The 26,377-nt window shown below is 43.6% G+C and overlaps 1 protein-coding gene and 1 pseudogene across 2 annotated transcripts in view; both read right to left on the bottom strand.

Moving 5' to 3' along the window:
- Positions 1-19,476, bottom strand: part of LOC146988304 (uncharacterized) — a 29,796-nt gene extending 10,320 nt beyond the window's left edge. Inside the window, exons 1-14 of the mRNA XM_085775274.1 lie at positions 19,236-19,476; positions 14,322-16,197; positions 13,471-13,644; positions 12,655-12,828; positions 12,219-12,392; positions 11,258-11,431; positions 10,662-10,835; positions 10,240-10,283; positions 9,153-9,256; positions 8,320-8,372; positions 7,896-8,110; positions 6,180-6,454; positions 4,112-4,225; positions 3,883-4,024 (exon numbers count right to left, since the gene is read on the bottom strand). Of these exons, the coding sequence (XP_085631400.1) occupies positions 3,883-4,024; positions 4,112-4,225; positions 6,180-6,454; positions 7,896-8,110; positions 8,320-8,372; positions 9,153-9,256; positions 10,240-10,283; positions 10,662-10,835; positions 11,258-11,431; positions 12,219-12,392; positions 12,655-12,828; positions 13,471-13,644; positions 14,322-16,197; positions 19,236-19,476 (3,934 nt within the window). The remainder of the gene's footprint in view (positions 1-3,882; positions 4,025-4,111; positions 4,226-6,179; positions 6,455-7,895; positions 8,111-8,319; positions 8,373-9,152; positions 9,257-10,239; positions 10,284-10,661; positions 10,836-11,257; positions 11,432-12,218; positions 12,393-12,654; positions 12,829-13,470; positions 13,645-14,321; positions 16,198-19,235) is intronic.
- LOC146988303 (protein NLRC3-like) overlaps positions 1-24,167 on the bottom strand; it is a 53,183-nt pseudogene extending 29,016 nt beyond the window's left edge. Inside the window, exon 1 of the transcript XR_015035752.1 lies at positions 23,920-24,167. The product of XR_015035752.1 is annotated as a protein NLRC3-like (transcript). The remainder of the gene's footprint in view (positions 1-23,919) is intronic.
- Positions 24,168-26,377: the final 2,210 nt, after the last annotated feature.

The raw sequence follows: 26,377 nt of genomic DNA, 5'->3' as shown, positions 1-26,377 counted from the left end.
GTGTGACCTCTCCTTTTTCTGGGAATGTATGTAACAATATAAAACACACACAGCGTCCCCCATTTGACTGATTATCATCAACACTTTATTTAAACAAAACGGATTAATTGTTGCTGTTCATACACAAGCATTTATCTCTGTAAAAGTTGTAAATGCTGGAACAAAGAGAAAACATCTTAAAATTCAGATGAATGAATTGAGTTAACTGGGGGGGGGGGCATACCTAAAAACTGGGTCTGCCAACAGAATAGTCAACGGTGGATATATTTATTATATTTCATTTTATTATTAAGCAGCATGAAAAAAAGTCATCTTTAAAGATGGAGAGAGCATGTCCTTTAACACACAGAGGTTATGACTTGTCTATCAGTTTAGGCATATGCACTTTAAATTATTTCACCGTAGACCACATTACATTTTCATTATAGGTGACATTCTGGATCAGAATATTATTGTTTTCGACCTAAATAACCTAGTTTCTAGGCTACACACAGCTTAACCTAATTAAAACATAACCTACGAATTGCAAGAGAATATAGGATTTAGCCTTGTGAAATGCCACGTCAAATACATAAAACTTGCTCAAAGAATCAATTTAATTTTGTATAGCTGTGGTACATTTCCACACAACATGGCATAGCCTACAGAAAGGTGTTGGTTACAAATTACGTGTTACAAGGATTTTGTGTTGAGAAAAACATCAGTTGTTACACTCTTTAGAGATAGGCATTACTTGTGTCATTTTTCTTCCCTGAAGAAACACCTAACTATGAATGTGTCAGAAATGGACACTAAATTGAGCTGTGACAAAATCAAAATCAAAAATATACCACATCATATTTAATTTAAAAAATAAGTGCACCAGAGCTTTTTCTGTTTGACAAATGTTCCACCACGAACGCAACAATATTATTCAGTCTTGACTTTACAAGTTGTGCTGATGTAACAGAGTTAATTAGTTAGTGATTCCACTAGCCATTACTAACTGTAATTGCATTTATGTAGCTTACCACCACCAGTTTGAATGTGTATGAATGAATATGAATTTCTGTAACATGCTTTGGGTATCAGGTAACGATAAAAAAGCACTAAATGTAAGCCATTATTATTAATATTATTGTTATTTACCTGCCTGTTACAATATTAAGTTATGCATTGCTTTATTTTGTTACTTTTTACATTAGCTATTATGACCTGTGAGTTACAAGCTCTGAGTCTGCTGTCAGAGGACTCGTGGTAGGTTGACTTGTACTGAGCTCTGTTAATATAACTTTATTTTTGATGGATCATAGCAGTAGGTTCGTTACCCTTATTTGTTGGTGCAAGCTATTTTTAGAGCCGCCGAGCCGAGCAGTGAGCTGCTCAGAGCTACGCTACGGAGGCTAATGGGATTTCTTAGTTTCCCTCATCAAACTAATCAAATACACAATCCAAAAACTCCAAAATGCTCTCGTAGACAAGTTGTGACCTGCACATTTACCACGCTATGAGATAATAACAGAATGTTATGAGACAGAGTTGTTTTAGAGGTAAATTCATGCAAAACAGCTGATGCGTGTTGCCTTCAGGAACAGTTTTTCAGCAAGCAGTCTCTGTATTTCTACTTTTCTAGTTTGGTACTTCCGGCTGGTTTCCGGTTGCATTCACCCAGCTCGGTCCCGTTAGTTCCCGGTTAAATGTTAAACATGGGCGGACCTCTGCTGCTTGGTAATCAGCTGCTCCGAGGACCCAAGGGACGGACCCACCGACCTGTCCGGTGTCTGAGGGGACTCAGTGGACACGCACCGACCGGCTGCCCCGCTGCTGGTGCTTCGTTTGTGGGGACAGAACTGCGTAGGACCGGAGCACCGGGCGGTCTCCCCGCTGCGTTAACCCGTTGTCAATGACTACGGGAACCCTTTTAGCTCAAACTTGTTGAGTTCGCCTGGCAGTTGGGTTGCACCAGAGTGCGGTTGGTTTCACACATCAACTTGTGCACACTAGAGTTCGGCTGGAGCCGAACCGAGACCACCTCCTCAGGCCGCACTAGTTTTTGTGCGCATTAGAGTGCGATGGTGCTTTCACACTGACCCAAACGGGACCAAATTTAGATCGACCTAACACTGCAGGTGTGAAAGCACCCTAAGATGCTATGAGAAGAAATTCACTTAAGTTGAACTGCTATAAGTGGCTGATTCTACATAAACTTGTCTTAGAGTTGAACGTCTAACTAATTTTTAGTCAATGAAATGTAAACACAACAGTTAGTATTTTAACTTTTTTGACATTAGGGGAAGCAGAGCTTTGAATATATGAAGTGCCTGTACGAAGCAGTGCTACCTGCACTAACAGCAACAATTAAGTCACAATTCCATCACTCACATTTTATTGCTGTTATGTACTGTTTGCGTAGCTTAAGTCTTTAGCTGGGTCCAATCCTAATATAAAAGAGAAAAAGAATTAAAGACATTGGCGTCTGACACAAATACGCTGACAGTCCACAGGACTATATCAGATTCAGGTGTGTTGACAGACAGCGATCCACCTCACACAGAGCTGTGATCATATCTGAACAAGCTGATTCCCCTTTTCTTCGCACAGTGTCAATCACTTCTCCAGCTTTCTGCGTCCTGTTTGCTATCGCAGCAAAATCGCCCATTTCGGCATCAGTTACCACCTCACAGTCCAGGAGTTTGTTCAACAGCTGACAAAGACTTGCTTTAGACACCCTATCGATGAACTCAGTCCTAGCATACCTCAGCCTGTCTACTGCTGAGACACTTGGAATTGAAGCTGAGACACTTGGAGTTGGCACTGAGACACTTGGGCTTGAAGCGGAGACACTTGCAGTTGGAGCTGAGACACTTGGAGTTGGTGCTGAGACACATGGAGTCGGTGCTGAGACATGTGGAGTTGGAGCTGAGGCACCTGGAGTCAGACAGGGACCTGGATCTGGAAGATGAACTAGAGACATGTGTTCAGTAAGCATGATCTGTGCAAATGATCAATGTTGTTGATCGAATGAGACCTGTATACACAGTCGGCATGTCTCGTCAGGTTTGTTTATCTTGGTTCAGGGCTACGTAAAAACTCCTTAGACTAGTAATCCAGTCACAGGAGATCACACCAGGTTGAACACCACTGTATAATTAATCTAAGACCACTTCTGAACATATTCAGCTCAGATGTGAATTTAACGTGACCAGCTCTGACACTGGGACAGCGAACAGGAACTTGAACAGGACGCAGAGAACATGAAGTCTATATCTCCTAAGACTATAATCCCTATGGTTTTAGGAGAAGGTTAATTACCTTTAATTGACGGACAAGCTGTTTTTAGATTGGCGGGGCAGAGACGTGAGCTCTCCCCATGCGCCGTATTTCTGGGCTTTCCCTCATCAAATACACAATCCAACAACTCCAAAACGCTCTCGTGGACAAGTTGTGACCTGCACATTCACCACGCTATGAAATAATAATGGAACGTTATGAGACAGAGTTGTTTTCAAGGCAAATGCATAGCGGGAACTACATTCCAGACACGGTTGCTCGGCAGAGTGACTTCAAAGGCACAAGTAGTTCCGAGTATTTGCTTCATGTGCTGTATTACATAATAATACATTATTATTGCATAGCGTTGCAAATGTGCAGATCACAACTTGTCCACGAGAGTGTTTTGGGGTTGTTGGATTGTGTAGTCTGATGAGGGACATGTGGGAATTTGCCAAAATGTTGAAATATCCCTTTAAGATCCTTGGTCCTACTCTTTACTGTTTCCCATTAGTTTGACTCTCACTGGTTAGGATGGAAAACATAAAAGCAGACAGAAGAAGATCTGAAGCCCAATAAGAACAGAGAAACCACTCATCAGCCAGGTTTACATCAAGTAGATGAAGACTTTACCTGGCAGGTGAACTCGACACTTCCACACAGCTGTCTCTGTTTCGTCTCTGACCTCTACATTAGCGATCTCTGTGCTTGAGAACAAAATGATCTGAAACATTGGGGGGTAATTTGGTCCAAAGTCCAGATCAAAGTTATCTTCCTGAAAACAAACAGCACCTGTGTAAGTTTTTCCCGGTGAGTGACAGCAGTTTAAAGAATCATGTCAGCTTTAGTCTGAAAGACTCACCTCAGGCTGGACGATGTCGGCCTGTGGACAGTGAACTGTGTAAGTTTTCTTGGTGACGAGTGTGCAAATGGAAGGCGCCCGGATGAAGACACAGTCGTCCTGCCTGGTCTTCACCTTCAACAGTCAGAATGTAGCCCAGAATAATTAAACAGTTCATCACATAGGATAGTATAACAACTCATAATTCATATTTTCCATAGAAATCACTTTAAGTATAATATTTAAAATGGGTAAAGTCAATAAAATTTGAGTAGTTGGAAAGAGAGTTCTGTTGACAGTGTGGTCAAATATTAGTCAAGTTGAGGTGCATGGTAGCCGATGGAAATGCCTCTGTCGTTTCCGGCTGGTCACATGAGAATTGTTGAGCTGACGTAGTTGAGCACCTGGCGAGAGCAGACACCGAGTGTGAGCACACCATTTGTTTCAGTGTGAGGTCTGACGGCTAACGTGTCTTCAGGCTTACGAGCAAATTATTGCTAGGTATGTCCGGTAAGTTTTAATAAGTCAGCTCACGCTTACGTCAGTTAGCCCAGATGCTAATTTTCGCCATTGTAAACTGCATTGACCTATGCTAATACCATTAGCATTGTGTTTATTTTGATACACTTGATCCTATAACTAGGTTTGCTCGGAAATTAGCATGATATATATTTTATTTTATTTTTTTGTCAGTTTTTTTGTTGAGTGTGATAAGAGATTCTTTGCACCTGACCTTTGCAGAGAGAGAGATCTTAGAGCCGACCTTGGAGCCAACCTAGAGTAATCCAGAGATTTATGAAGATTTCAGTGATTTCCAGAGAGAATGGATGGTGAGTCAAGCCCAGAGAGGTATGGAACCACTTAGGCTATTTGCAGTAGGGAGGCTGCAAACTAGTTCACACACTCATGTATTTTTCCTCTTCCTCAAGAGTGGTAGGACTGAACTATTCTCATACACACTGCTAGTGTGACAGTACACTCACCTTGCTTCACACCAGCCCCACTGTAGGTCTAGTGAGGAACTGTGATATTCATGAAAGATGATCGACCCGGTTCTGTCTTTCAGTCTTCCTCTATTTTGTTTTGTGCACACAGTTTTAGGGATGTAACGATATGGAAAATTAGACATCTCGATTATAGTGACCAAATTATCACGGTTATCAATATAATATGCGATATTCTTAAACCAACACTAAGTAACTTTTCAACCTTCATATAATATTTTCAGAACTTTTGTGATAGTACATTGACTTACAACAGGTCCCCGTCTTGTGTTAATTTCCAATCCAACTGCATGCGACCGGGAGATCAGGATGTTTACGATGCTACACGCTGGTGCTCATGGGAAATGGGGTCTTCCTTCAGGCAAAACACTACTGCTTTGGTCCACAAGCGCCGCCAAACTTTAACTTAACACTTAAAGCCCCTACAAGGACACTTTTAACTGGATATGCAAAAGTCTCTCGTTTCTGCTGATGTCTCTGTGTCGCCTACAACAGCAAATGAGGCCATCTGTGTGAAGATAAGCCGTTTCTAAATAGTGAAACCGGGAGCAATCGTGAGGCAGTGGTCGGGTCGACCCACAGACAAAACAATTTACAGCACTCAGACACCGTCTCGTCCTCCTGGGCACGTAAAAATATGTATTTGGGATGATAATTAATAACCCCCGAGGCACAGTAGGGACAAAGATATTTTTTTGTTTTTTTTTCACTGAAAATGTGCATATCACTGTGTCACTACACAAACAATGCGAAACTTCTTGCAGCAGGAGACTCCTGCAGACTATGCCACAGCTGCAAGCCACCGAGTGGGAAGCTCCTCCGCACCGGAGACAGCCGAGGCAGGTGGGACAGCGTGGTCTTACTAACCTCCGTGGTCCTGGTGCTCCACAGACCGATCGGAGCTCCCATTAAACTAATTTAACTAATTAACTAGTTACTAATAGTTAACTAATTAAGAAGTTTTGTATGATTCGTTGCATATGTTGTACTGACCCTGGATTCCATTTGTTCAGTTCTTATCACAGTGACGCATACTGATAAGTTTGGACTGAAAATGAAGCAAAGAGAAGCACTAACAGTCTTACCTTATCCAGGTCGACATTTTTTTCCAGCAGAAAAACATTGAGGCTTTGCATCTGTGGCGTGAGGTTTGGTTGTCTGAAAAGCAGAACTTGGCCACAAACAGTTTTCATGTTGTTCCAAATCCTTCGTATAAGCTCCCGAACCCAGACCAGGCCAAAGCGAGAGAGATGAGGGACTGAGATGATCACATGAGTGTCTGTGATGTCCAGTGGTTCGATGAAGCTCATTCCATCATCAGTGATGTGGGCGACAGACAGCAGGCCGTCACAGAGCAGAGCTGTGAAAATACAGAGACAACAACCTCATTACAGCAGTGGCAGTATACATCTGAAATGATGTACACTAAGATTTGGTCAGGAAATTCATCACAGGAAGCTGGAGAGAGATGGCGCTCTGACTTTCAGGACCCCACAACCCAGTGTTTCCCCTACCATTGTACAGGCCTGGCGGGCCCACCAGGCCAACGAGGGGCACCGCCAGACCACACAAAATGAATAGCCTATGGCAAAAATAAGCGACATATCCATTAATTCAGAAATCAATAATCAATTCTGTTTAGGAGGCTCTGTGCAGCGCTGTTCTGCAACGCGAGTTAACCTGCTTCGCTGCCTAATAATGATGCCAGTGTGCGAGCATATTATGGGATGTTGAGGTTCATAGCAAGTAAACTACGGTGCACGGGTGACAGACGCGTGTCATGCGAGAGAGACAGGGGAGGGGGAGAGAGAGTGAGAGGCTGACGCGGAGCAAAGGGGCTGTTAGGTGGAATCGAACTGGGTCGCTGCAGCAGGTGTGCTTTCAGGTGAGACAGCCTGTATGTCGCTCGCGACTCTTCATATTTAATCGGCGATTTCACGGAGCGTTTCAGTGACGGTGAGCGGCCTGACGCTGCTTCATTAACGCCGCCGATGTTTCAGACTCGGGGCAGACGCACGCAGCAACAGTCACCTGTTACCGTTACCATACCGACGAGCTAACGTGTCCAGGTTATAACCCTGTTGTCAGTAAACACACGTGGAGACGGTGCTTCAACCGAACTACATAGCTGTTAGGTGATTGGCGTTTTGCCTGTCACTGTTGTTTCAATGTCCCACATCCTAGAGTTTTACAGGGGCGTCTCAATAAACTAGAATAACATGGAAAAGTCTGGGCTACTTCTAGTAGTTCAAGTCAAATGGCCCCAACCAAGTAGAGAGCATGTAGATGGACATACTTTTCAGAAGGCCAACATTTTCATCTTAATTTTTTTTAGATACTGAATTAATACGTAAGTTAAATTGTCCACTGTCCACTGCAGCATGTGAATACAAAATCTGATTGGAGGAGCCAGCTATCTGTTAAAATGTTGTCCATGTTAATGTTTTTCGCCATTACAGGCCCTTCAGTTTAAAATTTCAACTGTGATCAGGCATTAAACAGGTGGCTCCCCTGTTCAGATAGGGCATGGAGGGTGTAACTGCTACTGGTCAAATAATGCCAAATAGCATTAGATGGGGCAAGTAGATTTGAGAAGTACTTGCCCGATAAGAGATCTTGCAACGTCGAACCCTGATGTGGGCCTCCTTTTATATTTAATAGAGGGGGGTGCGTGCTGTCCCACGCGCCTCGTCTATTCAGGGTTTTTCCGTGGGTACCACTGGGCCTAAAAAATATTCTAGGGGAAACACTGCCACAACCACACAACTTTCAGGCCATAACAAACACGATCACTCAATCACCTTCCTCTGTTTCACAATGTGGGAGGTGGAGCTGACGGACGGCATCCTCAGGACACTTGATACTGAACAGCGGCCCTGCAGCCATCTTGCCAGTTGATTGGAGGAGGCTCTCATCCCATTGGACAGTCTTGTAGAACAGCTCTGCATCCTGAGCCATAACAAACACCAGTCCAGTTGAGGTACACTGGAACTGGCCTGGACCAGGAGACCTGAACCTGTGGGACACAGAAGACTGAGTGACCACCTCGGACCCTGAGATTAGAAAGGTTCAACTTTGGCCAAAACATTGTGCTCCTTCTTACTTGGCTGACTAGACAGACGTCCATGAGACCAATGCTACGGAGACACATCTGCTGTGGCTTACGAGAAGCTGTAGAGGAAGAGGAAGGTGCTTTGCCTAAAACTGAGTTTATCACACGTTTACCTGTATGCGGGTTGTGTAGATTCAGTTTCCAGTTCAGGTGTGAAACTTGACAGCTGCAATTCAAAGTGAAAGAACATCAGCTGGTTTAGTACAAAAATTTGTTGAGTGAAGCCAACAGATTTGTTCCACAGTCCTCAGTGTCCTTAGACACAGGGATTTGATGCCATTGTAAAAATTTACAGACTGCATCTGAGTGGTTAAAGCAGCAGGTTCTGCAGACAAACGACAAATGTTTTGTCACCATGACCAAAATCTAATCAGTTCATCTTGGAGGCCATGTGAATATTAATACAACATTATAGATATCATGTACACAGGAGTGACGTGGATGGACAAAACAATACACCATTAAAAAATCTAAGGAGGGGCACATGGGTGTTTGACCAGCCAGTCTACATTTGTTTTGAGGACTTGGAGAGGGCTTAGGAACATGTCCCTGGAAACTCTGTGAGATGTCCTGCATTACTTTGAGGCAATACCCTTGTTGCTACAAACCATTCAGTCCATGTGTACAACCAAAGAGAGAGCTATGTCTCTCAGCACAAACAGACATTTGCAGTGCAAGTTGGACGCCAAGGTCTTCCCTTGTCCTCAAACCCTTTTATGGTATTCATCGACAGGTAGAAGAGCATGCCTGTTTTGGAAAGCAGATATTTAGGAGGAGATTCCGCAGCTCCAAGTCAAGCCAAGTCAGTGGGAGATCAACAGATGGATCAGGATGACTGGAGCCCTCTGTCTAACCTGCTGTCACTGAGCCCCGGCCCCGGATAAGCAAAAGAACATGGATATGATCACTATTATGGAATATCAGGATACAGTGTTTTTCCTCTTACCTTCAACTTTGAGTCATCCTCAGAGACTTTCAGGGTTGGGTCATCCTCAGACACTTTCAGCTTTGTCTCTGCTCTGTTTGGGTCCAGTTTGACATAAGAGACACCTGTTGGGAGGAGAAGAAACAAGACACATATCAGAAATCAGCATTTGCTGATCCTTTCTTCATCATAAGTCAGAGATGATCTCCATTTGGTGTTACGGCCCCAGGCCGCAACCTCTTCTCTCTCCCCTCCGCTCCTTTCTGCTCCTGTGTTTCTCTCCTCCTCTCCGGTACTATTACCTGTCCAGGTGTTCCTGATCAGAGTGAGCCTATCACTACGCAATGCTGGGGGCGGAGTCTCGGCTTTAAGAGGGGATCTGTACCTGGCTGTCATTCTCTCACTCTGGATCACGCAGTCTGGGTCTGACTGCTGGCGTGGCGTGGCGTGGCGTGCTGTGCCTTGGAGCATTCGGTAGTGGGGCCACGGTCAAGATTCAACACTGATTCTTCCATTTGCATACACTTGAGGTTAATTCTGTGTATTAGTTTCCACTAGGCGTTTCTGAGGAGACTGCCTTTGTATTTTGGTTTTAGTTAGTTAGACTAGAGCTCCTTTTGTTTCATTGTATTTCTTTTGATTTAGAAAAACCAGCAGAGAGAGTTTAGTTTAGTTAATCTTTTGGGTTTGTTATTTTCTTTGTTTTCACAGTTCCCCATCCGGTCCACTCACACCGAAGTGTTACCTTTTTGTTACTGCCTATCTTGTTTACTGAAAGAACTGTTAACAATAAACAACAGATGGCAACAAACCATTTACATTCTGGTTCTTTATGTACGTCCCTTTTCCCCGCATGAGCTGGGACGTAACACTTGGCCATATGGTTCATATTGCTTTCAGTCAATTCATTAAGCACATAAACTGTAGTGAATCAATTTGAAAGGTCCAGATTCCCGCCAAGCAAACTCAGCTTAGACTTCTGTAAGAACTGAGCAGATGTTTTCCAGCAGTTCAAACCATATGTACCTCAAAAAAAAAAAGGAATTCAAATGAGCCCAAACTCATTTCAGTCGGACTGATGAAGAGGAGAGAGTGTTTCAGTACTCACAGGTTTTGTCTCTGGAAGCTTTTATCACCTCGTACTCACAAATCCTATAGGAATAAACACAACAGCAGTCAGAAAAAAATGATCAGGTTTTGTTTGAGTTTGTTTCATTAAACCAAACTGTGATGATCTCAGGTCAGACGAGTTTTAACTGATCTGGTATCATTAAATTGGATTGGAGTAGTCGGGTTAAATGTTATCTTGTACATTTAGCCCACGTTACCCCATTAAAATCTTAATGATCCCTAGCGATTTAGAAACTTTATCACTTCCAACTAAAAAAAACATGCAGTGCAATTGTGAACGCAGGAAGAAAAATCATTGATGCCTCACTCCTGGACATCTACAACACCTGTCAAAATAATCTACATTGCGAATGACAACACTGATGACAGCAGCATGGACTGACCCATCCCTCTACTAACCCCAGAGTCTCCAGTCTACAGTGTGGATTCTCCAGAAAACCACTCAGATCCTTCACTCCTGAATCCTGCAGTTCGTTGTAGCTCATGTCCAGGTGTCTCAGGTGGGAGGGGTTGGACTTCAAAGCTGCGGCCAGAGAAGAACAGCTGATCTCTGACAAACTGCAGCGCTCCAATCTGAATAAAGAATAAAAGACGACGTGAGTTGAGGACAAAGTTCCTTGGTGACAGCATTCAGTGTCTCATAATCATATTCAGAGCTGAAGAAGGTCTAGAAAGAACAGGTATAGAAAATGAAAGTCAAACAGCTGAAGCAACCGGAAGCAGGTTAAAACAGTCATATCAAGATGGAGAAAACATCTTATTTATATTAATCAGAGCCTGCTGCTGCTGCCAGCTCCACCTGTGGCTCTATGCAAACTCAAGTTGTGGACTCACACTCACATTTTCAAAGACAACTAACATGTGAGGCTCAACTTGTCACCATGACGACCCTCAGTGTGAATCAGTATAATATCTGCCTCATGCCTGCAGGTTGGTGTCGACACAACTTTTCCATCACATTCATCTCAGCACTAAAGTAAAACATGGAGTCTGACCTCAGACTCTCCAGTGTACAGTCTGGACTCTCCAGAAAACCACTCAGATCCTTCACTCCTGAATCCTGCAGGTTGTTTCCACTCAGGTCCAGGTGTCTCAGGTGGGAGGGGTTGGACTTCAGAGCTGAGACCAGAGAAGAACAGCTGATCTTTGACAAACTGCACCACTTCAACCTGAATAAAGAATAACAGAAGATACTTTTATTGATAATTGATCAGATGAATTTAATCAATGATCAGTATCTGATCAATGACTAGAATGATTCATTTATATGTGGACTGCATTCATGAGGTGGTTTGCATTGACCATTTATCATTAAAAAAGGATGTGTACGGGGAGGGATATGAAGCTGATTCAGGTACACACACTTGTAGGCACTCTGTCATTTAGAAAGAGAAGATTGCTTACAGGTATGTAAACGCAGGGTTTTATAAATTTAAATATTTTTTGGCACATGCAAATTTTGGTACACTTTTTTATTAAGGATCCTATACACAGGTTTATAAATGAGACCCGTGCTCTTTAACACTAGGCTCACCGTTTTCTGGATTATTAATAAACTCACGCACTACAGCAAAGTCTGGAACTATGGACTTGAGTGATTTTATTTTCAACACTGATCAGATATGTTTGACTAATCACTGACCACACACATTCAACCAGTAGAACACACACACGCACACGCACACACACACACACACACACACAATCACACACAACCACACACAACTGTGTGAGTTGTGAACGTTGAAGTGAAGTGATCAGACTATTGATTATTGAGGTGGACTAAGTGAAATGAGTTGAAAGTGAAGAATCACTCTCAGTGTGAGAGAAGAACAACTGGAAACATGAAACAACAACCAGTACAAACGTCCTTCATTCATGACATCAAAGTCAATGATTCAAGTTCTGAGTGAATATCAATCAGATTCAGTTGTGGATCAAAGATCTTATCCTAACCTCAGAGTCTCCAGTCTACAGTCTGGACTCTCCAGAACACCACTCAGATCTGTCACCCCTGAATCCTCCAGGTTGTTGAAGCTCAGGTCCAGGTGTCTCAGGTGGGAGGGGTTGGACTTCAGAGCTGAGCCCAGAGAAGAACAGCTGATCTCTGACAAATTGCAGCTCATCAATCTGAATAAAGAATAAAAGAAGTGAGTTGAAGATGGACTTCATTGTTGACAGTTTTCAATGTCTCATCATCTGTTCAGAGCTGAAGAAGGTTGTTCAGAGATTTGCTGACGATGCTTTTAAAGTTTTTAAAGACAAAACATGTGAGGCTGAACTCTGGTGACATGACAACAAACAAACAAAAAAAAAACATGTTCAAGCTATTGATTTGGGTTATATCAGCCTCATTTCTGCATCACAGCACAGAAATAAAACAGAGTCTGACCTCAGAGTCTCCAGTCTACAGTCTGGATTCTCCAGAAAACCACTCAGATCCTCCACTCCTGAATCCTGTAGGTCGTTTCCACTCAGGTCCAGGTGTCTCAGGGGGGAGGGGTTGGACTTTAGAGCTGAGACCAGAGAAGAACAGCTGTTCTTTGACAACCTGCAGCGCTCCAATCTGAATAGAAGATAAAAGAACATAACTTCATTGATAAATGATCAGAGGCTGCTTTACAGACAGTGTGGGCAGGAACTAAACCTCCTAACCCTTTAATGTCAATTTGACCATGAGCTGAAAGTTCCACGTTGATGTCAATGAGCCATCAGTGTCTCCACAGTGGAGATCAGACTAGGTGCTCATCAAACTCCAGCTCAGTCATCATCACACTTCTATCAGCTTAAAGCATTAGTAAGCGGAATGTTTGTGTTAATATAAGTCTTAAATAGTTATATAGTTAAATAGTGTTTGGTCCGAAACATGGGTCTGTCACTGTCAGTCACTCTGCTCTGCTGTAAGCCGAGGAGAAAACTTTCCTTGTATCCTACAACCTTTATCCAATGAGGAGAGAGAACGGCATAAAGGGGTGGTCCTCTCTGTGTGTGCAGCCAAGGGATGCGCGTGCATGCGGTGATGTAGGGACGAGGGCGGGGACTGCTAACTCCATCGGCTGACAGGAAGTTAGCCAAAACGACCGGATCGCTTACTTCTGCTTTACGTAATATAGGGTCATAATCAGTCACTGCTTTAGTCTCACAAATATTGACACCAATGACAAACTGAACCTTCACAGTGACTATGGCAGACGTCCAGTGAACTGACCTCAGAGTCTCCAGTTTACAGTTTGGACTCTCCAATCCAGCACACAAAACCTTCACTGCTGAATCTTCCAGATAGTTGTTACTCAGGTCGAGTTCTGTCAGATGGGAGGGGTTGGACTTCAGAGCTGAGGCCACGACTTCACAGTGAGTGGCTGAGAGTCCACAGCCAACAAGTCTATGAAGAGAGAAAATCTGTCAGAATTAAATCAGATTAAAACTGTAGCACTGTAACACAGTTGATGACAGGACATAATGTCCTGTTCTGTGATCTGTGGTTCAGCTCACCTTCTCTGACTGACTTGACTGATATGAAACCCTCAGACCTGCAGTTTAATTTCAGATGAAGGAGGAAAATCATGTCACCTTTCAGACTGACCCCAGAATAGTATGTCTGAATGAACAGCTCACTCTAATCTGTGTGCACTGCCTGGTTTTCTCAGAGCTGATCAGAAACATGACCTTTGACCTTGTGTCAAATAACACCAAGTGGTCCACTTTGCTCTGATAGAGCCACACCTGTGTTGTGAAAATCAACACTTCCTGATACCACTCCTCTAAAGCAACAAGACAGAAAGCAGCTGAGTGCATCTCATCAACACAATGTATTGACAGACTTTAATGCTCCACCATCACAGTCAAACAGCTTCGCTCTCAGGTTTAGATCTCCACTCTTGCTGTGTGTGCCGTGTTCAACCATCAGTTTCTGGAGATCTGTTAATGTGTTAGCTTTGACCAAATAATGTTGGTGAATGACTCAACTAAGTCACATCACTCTGACTCGGAATCTCTGTTACAGTTAGTTTGATCATGAACCATCATCAGTGTAATCAGAATGATCATGTCTGGACTCACCGAGCCTTTCTGCAGTTCCTCACAGCTGGGATCAGTCTCCATCGTCCCTGATCTGATGTGTTGTACTTCTTCAGGTCTAATTCGTCCAGAACCTGCTCTGACACCTGCAGCATGTAGGCTAGAGCTGAACACTGGATCTCAGAGAGTTTCTTCTCTGATCTGTTCTCTGACTTTATGAACTGTTGGATCTCCTGATGAACTGACTGGTCGTTCATCTCTGTCAGACAGTGGAAGATGTTGATGCTTCTGTCAGGAGACATAAAATAACCCTCCATCTCCTTCAGGTTGTTGATGGCTCTCTGGATGATTTCTGGACTGTCCTTTCTCAGACACAGCAGACCTCCTAACAACCTCTGGTTGGACTTCAGAGAGAGACCATGTAGGAAGCGAACAAAAAGGTCCAGGTGACCATTTTTACTCATAAGGGATTTCTCCATGGCTCTCTCCAGGAATTCATCGAGGGTCAAATCAACATGTGTTCTTAGGAAGTTCTCCAGGACCTCTGGCTTCCTGTTGGTGAAACAGTGGAACATGTAGACTGCAGCCAGAAACTCCTGAACACTCAGATGAACAAAGCAGTAGACTGTTTTCTGAAAGATCACACTCTCTCTTTTGAAGATCTCAGTGCAGAGTCCTGAGTTCACCAAGGCCTCTGTGACATCCAGACCACACTGCTCCAGGTCTTCTTGGTAGAACATGATGTTTCCTTCCTCTAGCTGTTCAAACGCCAGCCTCCCCAGCTTCAGAAGAACTTCCCTGTCGGCCTCCATCAGCTCCTGTGGACTCGTCCCATGTCCCCCACCATATTTGTTCTTCTTCCTGTTTGTCTGGACCAGCAAGAAGTGTGAGAACAGGTCAGTCGTCGTCTTGGGCAGCTCTCTTCTTTGGTCTGTGGTCAACATGTGCTCCAGAACTGTAGCACTGATCCAGCAGAAGACTGGGACTTGACACATGATGTGGAGGGACCTGGACGTCTTGATGTGTGCGATCATTCTTGTGGACACCTCTTCCTCATTGGATCTCCTCCTGAAGTACTCCTCTATCTGAGCGTTAGTGAAGCCTCGCACCTCTGTTACCCTGTCAACGCATGTAGGAGGGATCTGATTGGCTGCTGCAGGTCTGGAGGTGATCCAGACCAGAGCTGAGGGAAGCAGATTCCCCTGGATGAGGTTTGTCAGCAGCACGTTGACTGATGACATCTGTGTGACATCAGACACAACCTCCCTGTTGTTGAAGTCCAGTGACAGTCGGCTTTCATCCAGGCCGTCAAAGATGAAGAGAAGTTTACAGACAGCCAGCTGTTCTGCTGTGACCTTCTGTAATGTTGGATGGAAAACATGGAGCAGCCTGAGAAGACTGAACTGCTGATCTCTGATCAGGTTCAGTTCCCTGAATGAAAGCAGAACCAGCAGACTGACATCTTGGTTCTCCAAACCCTCGGCCCAGTCCAGAGTGAACTTCTGCACCGAGAAGGTTTTTCCGATGCCAGCGACACCGTTTGTCAGAACCACTCTGATGGGTCTTTGTTGGACAGGTGAGACTGTAGAGACATCGTCTCTCTGTTGGACAGGTAGGTCTTTAAAGATGTCTTCGCACTTGATTGGAGTGTCAAGGAGGATCTCCTTCTTGGATGTGATCTCCAGCTGTCTCACCTCATGTTGGGTATTAACCTCTTCACTCTGTCCTTCTGTGATGTAGAGCTCAGTGTAGATCCTGTTGAGGAGGGTTCCACTTCCTGTTCCATCTGTTCCTTCAGTCACTCGTTCACATCTTCTCGTTAGACTGCTCTTATGTTGATCTAAAACCTCCTGCAGACCACAATCTGCTGAGAGAAAAGAGGCAGAGTCTGACAACCTGAACTGATTATTTTCATCAGCTACCAAAAAAGATGCAAAGGCAAATAGCTCTGAATGCTCGAAAACATTTAAGGCGAGACACGGCAGGCAAAAACATCGTTTTTTCATGCACTTATCAATTTTGGGCTATTTTGCTTCCATAACATGTCTTCTTTCAGACTAATACAAAGAAATGGTCTAAAATACACATTATGGGTGTTTATTTTACTTCACTTTGACTGGTGTCGCCTGTAGATTTCTCCTAAATTCACCAGAACTGAGTGTTCTATCGCGGCATACTGAGCTGCGTCTGTTCACACTCCTGTCATATCAGGTATTGCTGTGAAGCTCTCTCGCTCCTGCACTAATTTGTCAGCTCCAAAAATGGTAATTTCCTTTGTACCAGCAACGAATCGTAAAAGTACGAGGGAGGGTCTCATTGGCTGGTGTCGTTTTCCGACAGCGTGATTCGTTTAGAAGCATCACGTGATGCGCTCTGAACAGCACGGAGGGACTTTTAAAAATGGGGAAAGGAAATCGATTTAAATCCTCACATAAAATAAAACAGCAACTCTCACTTGCTAGACAACAAAAGACACAGCACAGAAACTCACCGAGCGATAAGATCCCGTTACAAAGTGCGTCATCGCGGAAGCTGTCATCCGTAAAAAACGAGTGTTTGGATGCCGTCGGAGACAGCGCGATACACAGCGGTGGCTTTTTTTTTTTTTTTTTTTTTTTACACATCAGACGTCTGAATGAACTGATGAGAGATTTAATATCTCTTTTCTTTTTTTTCTTTTTTTTCTCTTTTTCTATTTATTTGATATGGACATCACAAATACATTAAGACTGTTCCAGTGGACAGACCAGATGCTTTGCTTGAGTGTGTTTAGCACAAGTGCTAATTTTCAACACCAGTCCATAGGCGGCTAATCTAAAAATACAGAACATATTATCAACAGTATGAGATAAAACCAAGTGCATGACACTACATCATGACAGTAACATACTAAAAAATACAGAGCACAAGATCAACGAGAGGAGATTGAGTAAACAGAATCATGATCGTAACAGTAACAATAAAAAAGTCCATATTTATACATGTGAGCATTGTTGTTTTGCTTTTAACCATGCTTTTAATATGTCCCAATTGCGCTGGTACAGGGCTTAAAATTAACATCGATCCTCAGAAACACGTGTTCTGCAGTAGCTTACTTCTCAGTGACAGAGGTGAAACGGATGTGACACTGACATGGGCCAGGGATGATTAGCCAGACATAGAGAAACTGAAAACATTGGTTGTCATATTACAGATGAGCCCAACTACACCGAAAGTGTTTTTCTTATTTGTTTGTTTTTTTATTTTACTTTCTCTGACCTACTGGCCCACACCTGGAATTCACAGTGGCCAGACACCCTTATTTCCAATAACAATGGGCTCTATGCACAGCTCCACTACTTTCTAAATTCAAGGCAGCTCTTTTATTTACTGACAAACTGATTAATCCAGGTGTGTCTGAGTAGTCACAATGGTCAGACACACCTGGATTAATCAGTTTGTCCAATAATGTAAGACAGGAAATAAAGGAGCTGCCTTAAGTTCAGGAAATAGAGCTGTGCATAGAGCCAATTTGTGGAATTTTTGCAATAGAATCTTTAAAGGCCGTTTTCTCAAAATTAGCTTTTTCTTATACTCTGGACCTGAAATCTCCAGTTCAGCAGCACTTACAGACACCAAACCTTCCAGTTGTATTCCTGCCTATATTCTGAAGGTTTTTACAGAGGGGATTGTTGATATGTCATTCACAGCCTGATTTATACAACAATTTATACCTAAAAACAGGGCGACATTTGATTTTTTTTAGGGCTGGTGACAGTATTTTCTCATTTACAGAGTGATAAAAAGAGATATCCAAAATCCCCTCTGTAAAAACTTTTGACTTTAATATGTCAACAAAATAAAACAAGAATTTTGAAAGTGGCTTTATCCAATCTTCAGATTTCGGGTCTGGAAATGTACACAAATTCACGCATATTCAATTAGATAATGTCTCATTTCCATATTTAAGCATAATATTTAAGAAAACATGTAATACAAAAAATAATTGTCTCAATGTAACTAATAGAAAAAACAAGAGCACTCGCAGCTCTGCAGGACTCAGTGTCAATTTATTGTAGTGACATACGTTTCGAGCAATGTAGCTCTTCGTCAGACGAGGGGGGGGGGCGGTGTTTCGAAGTGGGGGTATTTCGGAATGTCGGAATGGAGAGTCGTCCCCCGCTGTGTGTGTGTCCAGTCTGGCTACTTCACACACACGCACGGCACAGAAATTATTTTCCAGACTAGTTGTGGAAGAGGTGTAGCCTACATGCAGGGGGAAAATATCAATATGATATCAAAAGAAAACGAAATGTGTTTTATAAAGCCAGTATTTAGGAGCAAACTAGTGTAAATGCACAGGGGAAAAAACAGTCTGTTCTTCAAAAAGCGTGTAAATCACGGTACGCCATGGTCAGACTGGTCGTAAATTTCTGCACTTTCTCCCGACAGGTTTTGGTTTGATAGATCCCAAATTAGGCGGAGAAAAGTGCGTATGCACAAAATGGGGGAAAGAGCGTGTAAAAAAACGTGTATCCACAATGATAAATGAGGCCCCTGGGTGTTTCTTTATCCCAGTGCAGGGACTCACAGGCACACACAAACACTTTGAGCGTGTTTCCGTGTCCCAGCGCATTGACTTACAGGCGCACACAGCGACCAAGAAATACAGTAGCCTACGTTAACTATTAGAACTCAGTCGCAGGCCGGATTGGAAGGTTTGGCGGATACTTTCACTGACCCCTTGCAATTACACCACGGACCACTAGGGGTCAGTAGACCCCTGGTTGAGAACCACTCAGCTAGAGGCCATTGCAAAAAACAGTTACTGTTATGATTTGTTCATAAATTTCATTCATATCACAAATACCTTCTGGTTTTACATGCCTAATAAATGCTTACTAAAGTCTGCATTTCCAGTTTAGGACAACTGTGTTGTTATTGGGCAAATAAAATACAACAGCTACAATGACTTGCCTGTTGAGCCTGTCACAGCGATGCTCTCACTGGCTGTCTGCAGTCCACCCCTGCTGGTTCTCAGTCTTTTTCCACAAGTGGGACAGGAGGGGTCTCCTGAAGAACCAGACTGGTCCCAATATGAGGCGAAGCACTGTCTGCAAAACCAGTGTCCACAGGTGGTGGAGACTGGATCCTTCATGTCCTGACAGAGACCACAGCAGGACGGCTGCTCGTCCACAGAGACACCACTGTTGTCCATCTCTCTGTGAAGACATTGTTAGGGTGAAAACTGTCTTAACACTGAAATGTTTGCCTTTTACTAACTGAGTTTGATATTGTGCCTTACTAACTAACAAATAAAACAGAGCGCCATTGTCTCACTGACTGATGAGATAAAGCTGAACCTGTGTCTCTACACTGGAGACTGCAAAACTGCACATAGATATGTCATCAGAACTAACACTAAACGTATATTCTCCACTTTGACATTACTGATCAACACTGAATATATCTCACTGATGATTGTTTTATTAGATTGAGCACTTACTCATTTTACCAAATTAAACAAGTTAATCCTGTGTGGTGTGAAACATTTGCCACTATGTAAGATGTTCTGAACTGTATTTGAGCTGTTGTGTCCTGTTGAAGAATGTGAGGGAATCAAGCACTGGCCCCGTGGTACGAATTGTTAACATATGGAGAGATAGGAGCCAGGACACATAGAAGGATTTATGTACCTGTTTATGCATTCACTTTAAGTAGTAGTAGAGTTTAGCTTTGTGTTTTAACTAACCTGTTGTGCCTTATATTTTTTCCTAACCCATTGGGCCCTAGTTTGGTGGCGCAGCGCAGGTGGCGCAAGGTAGCGCAGTTGGTGTAATGCAAGTTTCGACCAGCGCAGCCTAGCGCAAAGTCAGATTGGCAGATTGGTAGATTGCGCTGCGCTGAGATAGGCGTGGCCGCGCAGCAGGGGGAGGCGTCACAGATTCAGCTTGGTGCAGTGGAAGTTTCGTGCGAAAATGTCCCGCCGAGGGTGCGCTGAAAGCTCGCCACCTCAAACCAGGTCTACCCTCAGTGCAGCAGGTGCAGTGGAAGTTTGGCTGACTGACGTGCAGTGCACACACGTCACCAAGACCTCACGGGCAGATTTCCACAGTTCCAGGCACATTTCAATGCAATAAATATCCACAATAACCACTATTTAATGCAACTAATGGAATCAACACGTGAATTTATATCTATATAGATTGTCCCGTCACATCTGACGTCAGATCAAAGCAGAGATCAAAGGCTGTGGCGCGCGTAATGGAAACTCCACCTGAATTAACACAGCAGGGACGAACTGGCACTGAAAAGCAGCTGCGGATGTCCCAACAGCAGGACTGTCAGGATGGAGTATGACTGCATTTTGCTGCCGTGTTGAGATACGCACTGTGCCTTGTGATGATCCGCTTTATTTATTTATTTACTTATTAATTCATTAGCGGCGAGCGACCGGTAATGAAAAACAAAACACAAATCATCATCTCTCTTAGCCCACCACAACATCCTCGGTGTCAGATAGTCAGTATATAGCCTATACTCAGCATCTCTCATCACAGAAAAAAAAAGAAAAAAGAAAGAGACGGACAGAGAGAGAGAGAGAGAGAGAGAGAGAGAGAGAGAGAGAGAGCGTCCTTTACGCTGATTCCATCCCGCATGGTGTTTGTTTATGTTGTGATTAGTGTACACCTCTCATCTGTCTTACACAGGGAATAATAAATTGAATTGAATAAATGTGAGTTTCTTTATTAGTTTATTAGTTTTGTTTTTTACTCTGGGCAGCGGTTCTCAGTGTATCAGATCAAACCTGATTAAGGATATTAGTAAACTCATTATTCGGCCACTCTGAGCTCGGACCTCCGGACCAAAACAGCTGTTTCCTCCTGGGAGAGGTTCGGCCTATGGCGTCGCTGTTTCCTCTGTCCATGTCAAAGTATAAAATGACAAACTTGCAGCGCGCATCGCCCGCGGCGCAGTTAAAGGTGAGGAGAGGAGCTCATTTGATTGGTGAAGATCCGAATCGGCCTTTCCCTCCTCCTCCTGTCTCCCTCGCACCCTCTCTCCTCCCCCTTTGCCGTTTGCGCCGGTAGGGGGGACAAGGGGAGGGCTTGCGCTGGCCTAAGTCAGGCCACGCTGCCCACCAAACTTGCGAAATGGACCTGGACACGCCTCGTTGGCGTGGCGAAGCTGCGCTGCACTTAGACTTCGCTCGGTCTAGGAAATTAGGGCCCATTGAGTTTAAAGGCAACTGAAACTTGTAAGCAAACCATATAGATTTGTGTTGAGCCTGATTCATAATGTAATAAATACCAGTAACCTCTTTGATCATTCAGAGGTAAGCTGAGGGCACACAGAGCCACAGTGAAAGCAAAACATCTCCAAGGCCGAAGGGAGGAGAGGATGAGAGGCCTGTGAGCCCTGCTGAATGAAGCATTGTGAGGAAGAGTTTTAATGATCTGTATTATCTGCCCTGACCCCTCAGACACCTGGGATGGAAAATTTATGTCAGTGTAGGGAGGGTTTTGTTGTGTTTCAGGCCCAGAGGTTCGTGTGCTGGGAAATGGGACCAACATGTGCCAGCCAGAGGGCACCGACGAAGGGAGGGCTAAGTTTAAACCACAGCCACTCCCCACCTGTTTCTGACCAATAAGAGTTAATTACACACACATAGTGCGAATTTATTAAAATGTATGCAACGTTTTTGTTTTGAACAGATGACAGAGAATTCTCGCTCTCTTGGGATGGTAGTTGCAGCTAACTGCTTGCAGACTGCGATTTCCTGAACAGGAGAGTTTTTTGTATCTGATGCCTTTGATGATCCAATTTAATAAATAGTTGACCGGAACGTCGTTGTTTGTCCTCTCTTGGAATAAACGAACATGAATGTCAGCTTTCCCGTTTTTTCAACCTGACAACATGAACAAATGAATGTTTGAACTAGTCACATCCTCCAGGTAATTTCCTCTTCCTCTTGGACTAGTTCCAGATCCGTCTGGAGAAGAGGTCGGCAACCTTTGTGACATGGAGTGCCAGTTTGAAATTTTCTTGTCAATGAGTGTGCCACTACAATAAAACAATGTGACACAAAATACAAAAACAATAACTGGGATTTTAATAAAATCCCAGGTTGTAGGTTTGTATATGGATAGATAAAATCATTTTATCTATCCATTTAGCCCACATCTAATCATATTTTGAAGATATTTTCCCGTTATTCACGATAGGAACATGGAACCCATTTCAAAACACTGCTTTTCAGAAACTTAGCCTCGTAAAACATATTGCAGTGGGAGGAAAATGCCGAAACAGAGATTACAGTGCATCCAGAAAAAAAATCTATCATATCAGAATGAAACAAGTCACAACGTTTCAAAGACTTGGACAATCCCTGGACTCTATGAGTGACAGACAAACAGCCAATCATTTAACAGCTGTGTAGTTGGGTTGCAGTGTCATAGCCAGCCCAGGTTTATTGATAACAGAACAGCTGGTGTGAGAACATGAGGCCGAAGGAGAGGAGATTAAAAAGGGATACGCAGCTCGTTGGTAAAAGTGCGTATGCCCCGTCTCAGCAGCAGCATTAATGACACAGCGGCTGCTCACCATCACTGAAACGCTTGATTGAATCTCCGATTTAATGAGAAGCCGGACTAATGGGAGCAAAAATATAGAAATGTATGGTCGGAGAAATGGGTAGTCGGAGAAATAGGAAGTCTGAGAAATGGGAAGTCGGACTGATGTCATGCGCCCCCACACATCCTTAATTTGTGAGACATCTTTTCATTATTACTTTGTCTTAACTTGTGGCTAAGAAGAGTTTTAATGAAGACACAGTGACCTTGAAAATTTGATCAGCTTGTTCTTGAGTCCAACATTAGCGCCAAATCTGAAGAAATTCCCATAAAATGTTTCAGAGATTTTTCAGGTTAAATTAGGATGAACTGATCACATATTGGTGACTTAAATGGATAGTTCAGTTTGGGGGGGGTTGTATGAGGTATTAATGGCCTCTGAGTATAATATCTGCAGTAGACAGCTCTCTGTTCTTCCTCAATTAGCCATATCAGCACCAGAGATTATACTTAGGGTCCGTTTGTACTTAATTCATTCATTCATTTAAAGGGACAACGAGTTTATATTTGGTATTTGAACCTCTGACTTTAATTCTTGATGAATGAAAACATGAGCGGAGGCTCATAAATGTAGTGTGAAAACGCTTAGCTTTTCCAAAACTCCTCGTTGTCCCTTTAAGGTCAAAGTCCTTGTAGATAAACAGGATGTAATCTGAAACTCCTTTGAGTGAAGGAGGTGGAGATTCTAGTTTTATTGCTCAGCCCTTTCCTGTTCTCCATGAATGAGGAACAACGTGTAGCTCTAGTGTTTGTGATTTCCTTTCTTGGATATATGGAGTGACAGTGTATCTACATGTAGATCTTGTTAAGATGGGCTTTCTTAGTGTCTATCTACTCTCAAACTGAAGAAGATCTCACACTGATAAATTGTTCATTGCGAGGAGACTTGGTGGATTTTAGATCAAGTACCAATCTTAAACTGCGACATGCATGATATCCTACATCTCCCTCTACTCTCATTTCCTGTTTTTTTCTGGACTGTCAGTACAAAAACAAAAAGCTGGAAAATTTTTTTGCACGTATCTTACCTTGTAGCTGCAGGCTCATTACTGAAGGACAGATTATCTTTAAATGGATTGTTCTTTGTAGATCCTGGAGTCTTTATTTTGTTCCCCCTTTTCTCCTCCCAATCACTCATCTTCTGTATTTCAGTCAGTCTGAAAGTGAAAACAGTAACATTGACTCTGTACAACTCCACACAGAGACAACAGAATCATATGAACATTATTTACCTTGTTCTCCTGCTCTAAAAGTCTGATCTGAATAAAAACTTCAGCTTCAGTTATCCCTCCATGTGGTTAATGATTTTAGAGCTGTTCCTCCTCTCCTCCTCTCCTCTGCCTTGACTAAAAATCACATGACCCTGAGGGTGTGGCTTTAGGATTCAGCTCACTCGCTTAAAGAGAAATGAGTATTTCCCTTGCTTTGAGTAATACAAATAGGAACACTAGAAAAAAGTCTGTGTCTTTATGTGTGTGTGTGTGTGTGGGTGGAAGGGTTGGGTTTTCTTCTTCCTTTTTTTAAAGTATATTTTTTAGCTTTTTGCCTTTATTGGACATAGTGTACATAGTGAGATAGACAGGAAAGGGGGAGGCAGAGAGAGGGGGAATGACATGCAAGAAAGGTCTGCCCGACGCAGGATTCGAACCGGGGACGCCTGCGTTGAGGACTGTAGCCTCTACACGGGGCGGCCGCTTTAACCTCCCCGGTTTTCCTTTCTTTTCTTCTTTGCCTGACATCTCCTACGATGTGAACCTTGATGTCGACCAATAGGATGACAGAGCGCTCTGACTGTTTACACCCAGTGAACATGTGCGCAATATTTCTATTTATTTATTTGTTTTTCAGTTATTAATGTAATGTTTACCCTGTTGTTTCTATGATTACTGTACTACTACTATATATGTTTTGTAAATAAGTGATAAATAAAGCTGAAAAAAAGCTTCATGTGCATAATACAAGTTAATGTTGAGGTTTACACATCCGTTAACTCATTGAGTGCCAGACCTTTTATAAAATGGTCAGTGCCAGGTGCCAGCGTTTGAAAACAGCCGAGTTCTCCTCTACTAAAGCTGAACAGCTGACATGTGGTCAAGACGTACAGTGGAGACCTGTCACAGTGTCCTGTGCATTTCATTAAAACAACACTAAGGAACTTTTCAACCTTCATATATTATTTTCATAACTTTTGTGATGGTACATGGACTTACAACAGGTTGAATGACACCTCTGTCGTGGCCTGAGGGGGTCTGTATCGCCTTCACTGGCACTAAGCAACTTTGAGGAGCATGGTAGGAAACCGGCTCTCACTTAAGTTTCACTTTCACTTTCGCGAGTCACAACGAGGAGGGAGCAGGTAATGCGGCACCTTTCCATCGGATTGTGTATGTGTGTTTACTGAGAAATGATCCGCTGGTAACAGAAACTTAGTTTGGACGTCTTCTGTTAATTTCCATGCACCGGGAGATCAGGATGTTTACGGCGCTACGCGCTAGTGCTCATGGGAAATGGAGTCTTCCTTCAGGCAAAACACTACCGCTTTGGGCCACTGGCGCCGCCAAACTCAACCAAAACTGCAGCTGCAGCCTGACCGGGGTGCTCTGCACCCTGCACACCGCGGCCCTGCAGAGCTACTGGTCTTCCTCCTCTCCCCGACACACAGCTGCTTCCAGCCGCAGCCTGAGCGGGTCTCTCTGCACTGCGTCGCCGCGGAGCTCCAGGCCCCGGTCTTCCTGCTCCTCTTCCCCAGACACAGCACCCTGTGGCTGGTCACCCAGCGCGAGGAGTCTCCCTGTAGCATGTAGCATGAGGCCGTGCTAACGGCTGCTAATGCCGGCGCTGCCCGTACCAGCGGTCGCCGCGGTCCCGTTGCCGGGGACGGCGACGACGGTACTGGCACCGGTGTCGCGAGGAGGCCCTGAGGGGCGGCCATACGAGCTCGGAGGGGAGGGGCGGGGGTGTGTGAGAGGTGCTTTTTTCAAATTTTTCTCATCCTCTTTCAAATCGTAGACCATAGCTTTAACACTAGAACCGCCAACTGCCGTTCATTGGACGACTTTGATTTTCATTTGTGCATAACTTTATTTAAAAAATACATTGAAGTCCACCAGTCTGTGACTTTTACTAAAATGATGTTGGGCAGCACCCCGTTTTGTTAAATACAATCAATATTACTCACACAAAAAAATATCGATCATGTTTTCTCATTTTTACCTATAACCGCCACGTTCGTTCATTGGACGACCAGAGAGTTCACCGATTTGCGCCGACATTATTGGGCTTATGCGCTCTCTCTCTCTCCCTCTCTGTGTGTGTGTGTGTGTGTGTGTTTGTGTGTGTGTGTGCGTGCGTGTGTGTATGTGTGTCTCTGTGTATACACGTGCGCAGGCTGCGCAGATGCACACTCACGTCCACACTTCACACACGCACGGTGCAGAAATTATTTTCCAGACTGGACAGACTAGTTGTAGAAGAGGTGTAGCCTAC

This window comes from Trachurus japonicus, chromosome 4, assembly GCF_045865225.1.
Source record: "Trachurus japonicus isolate A0001 chromosome 4, Traja_1.0".
NCBI lineage: Eukaryota > Metazoa > Chordata > Actinopteri > Carangiformes > Carangidae > Trachurus > Trachurus japonicus.
Note: the sequence above shows the minus strand (reverse complement) of the source record. Positions and strands in the feature narration are given on the sequence as shown.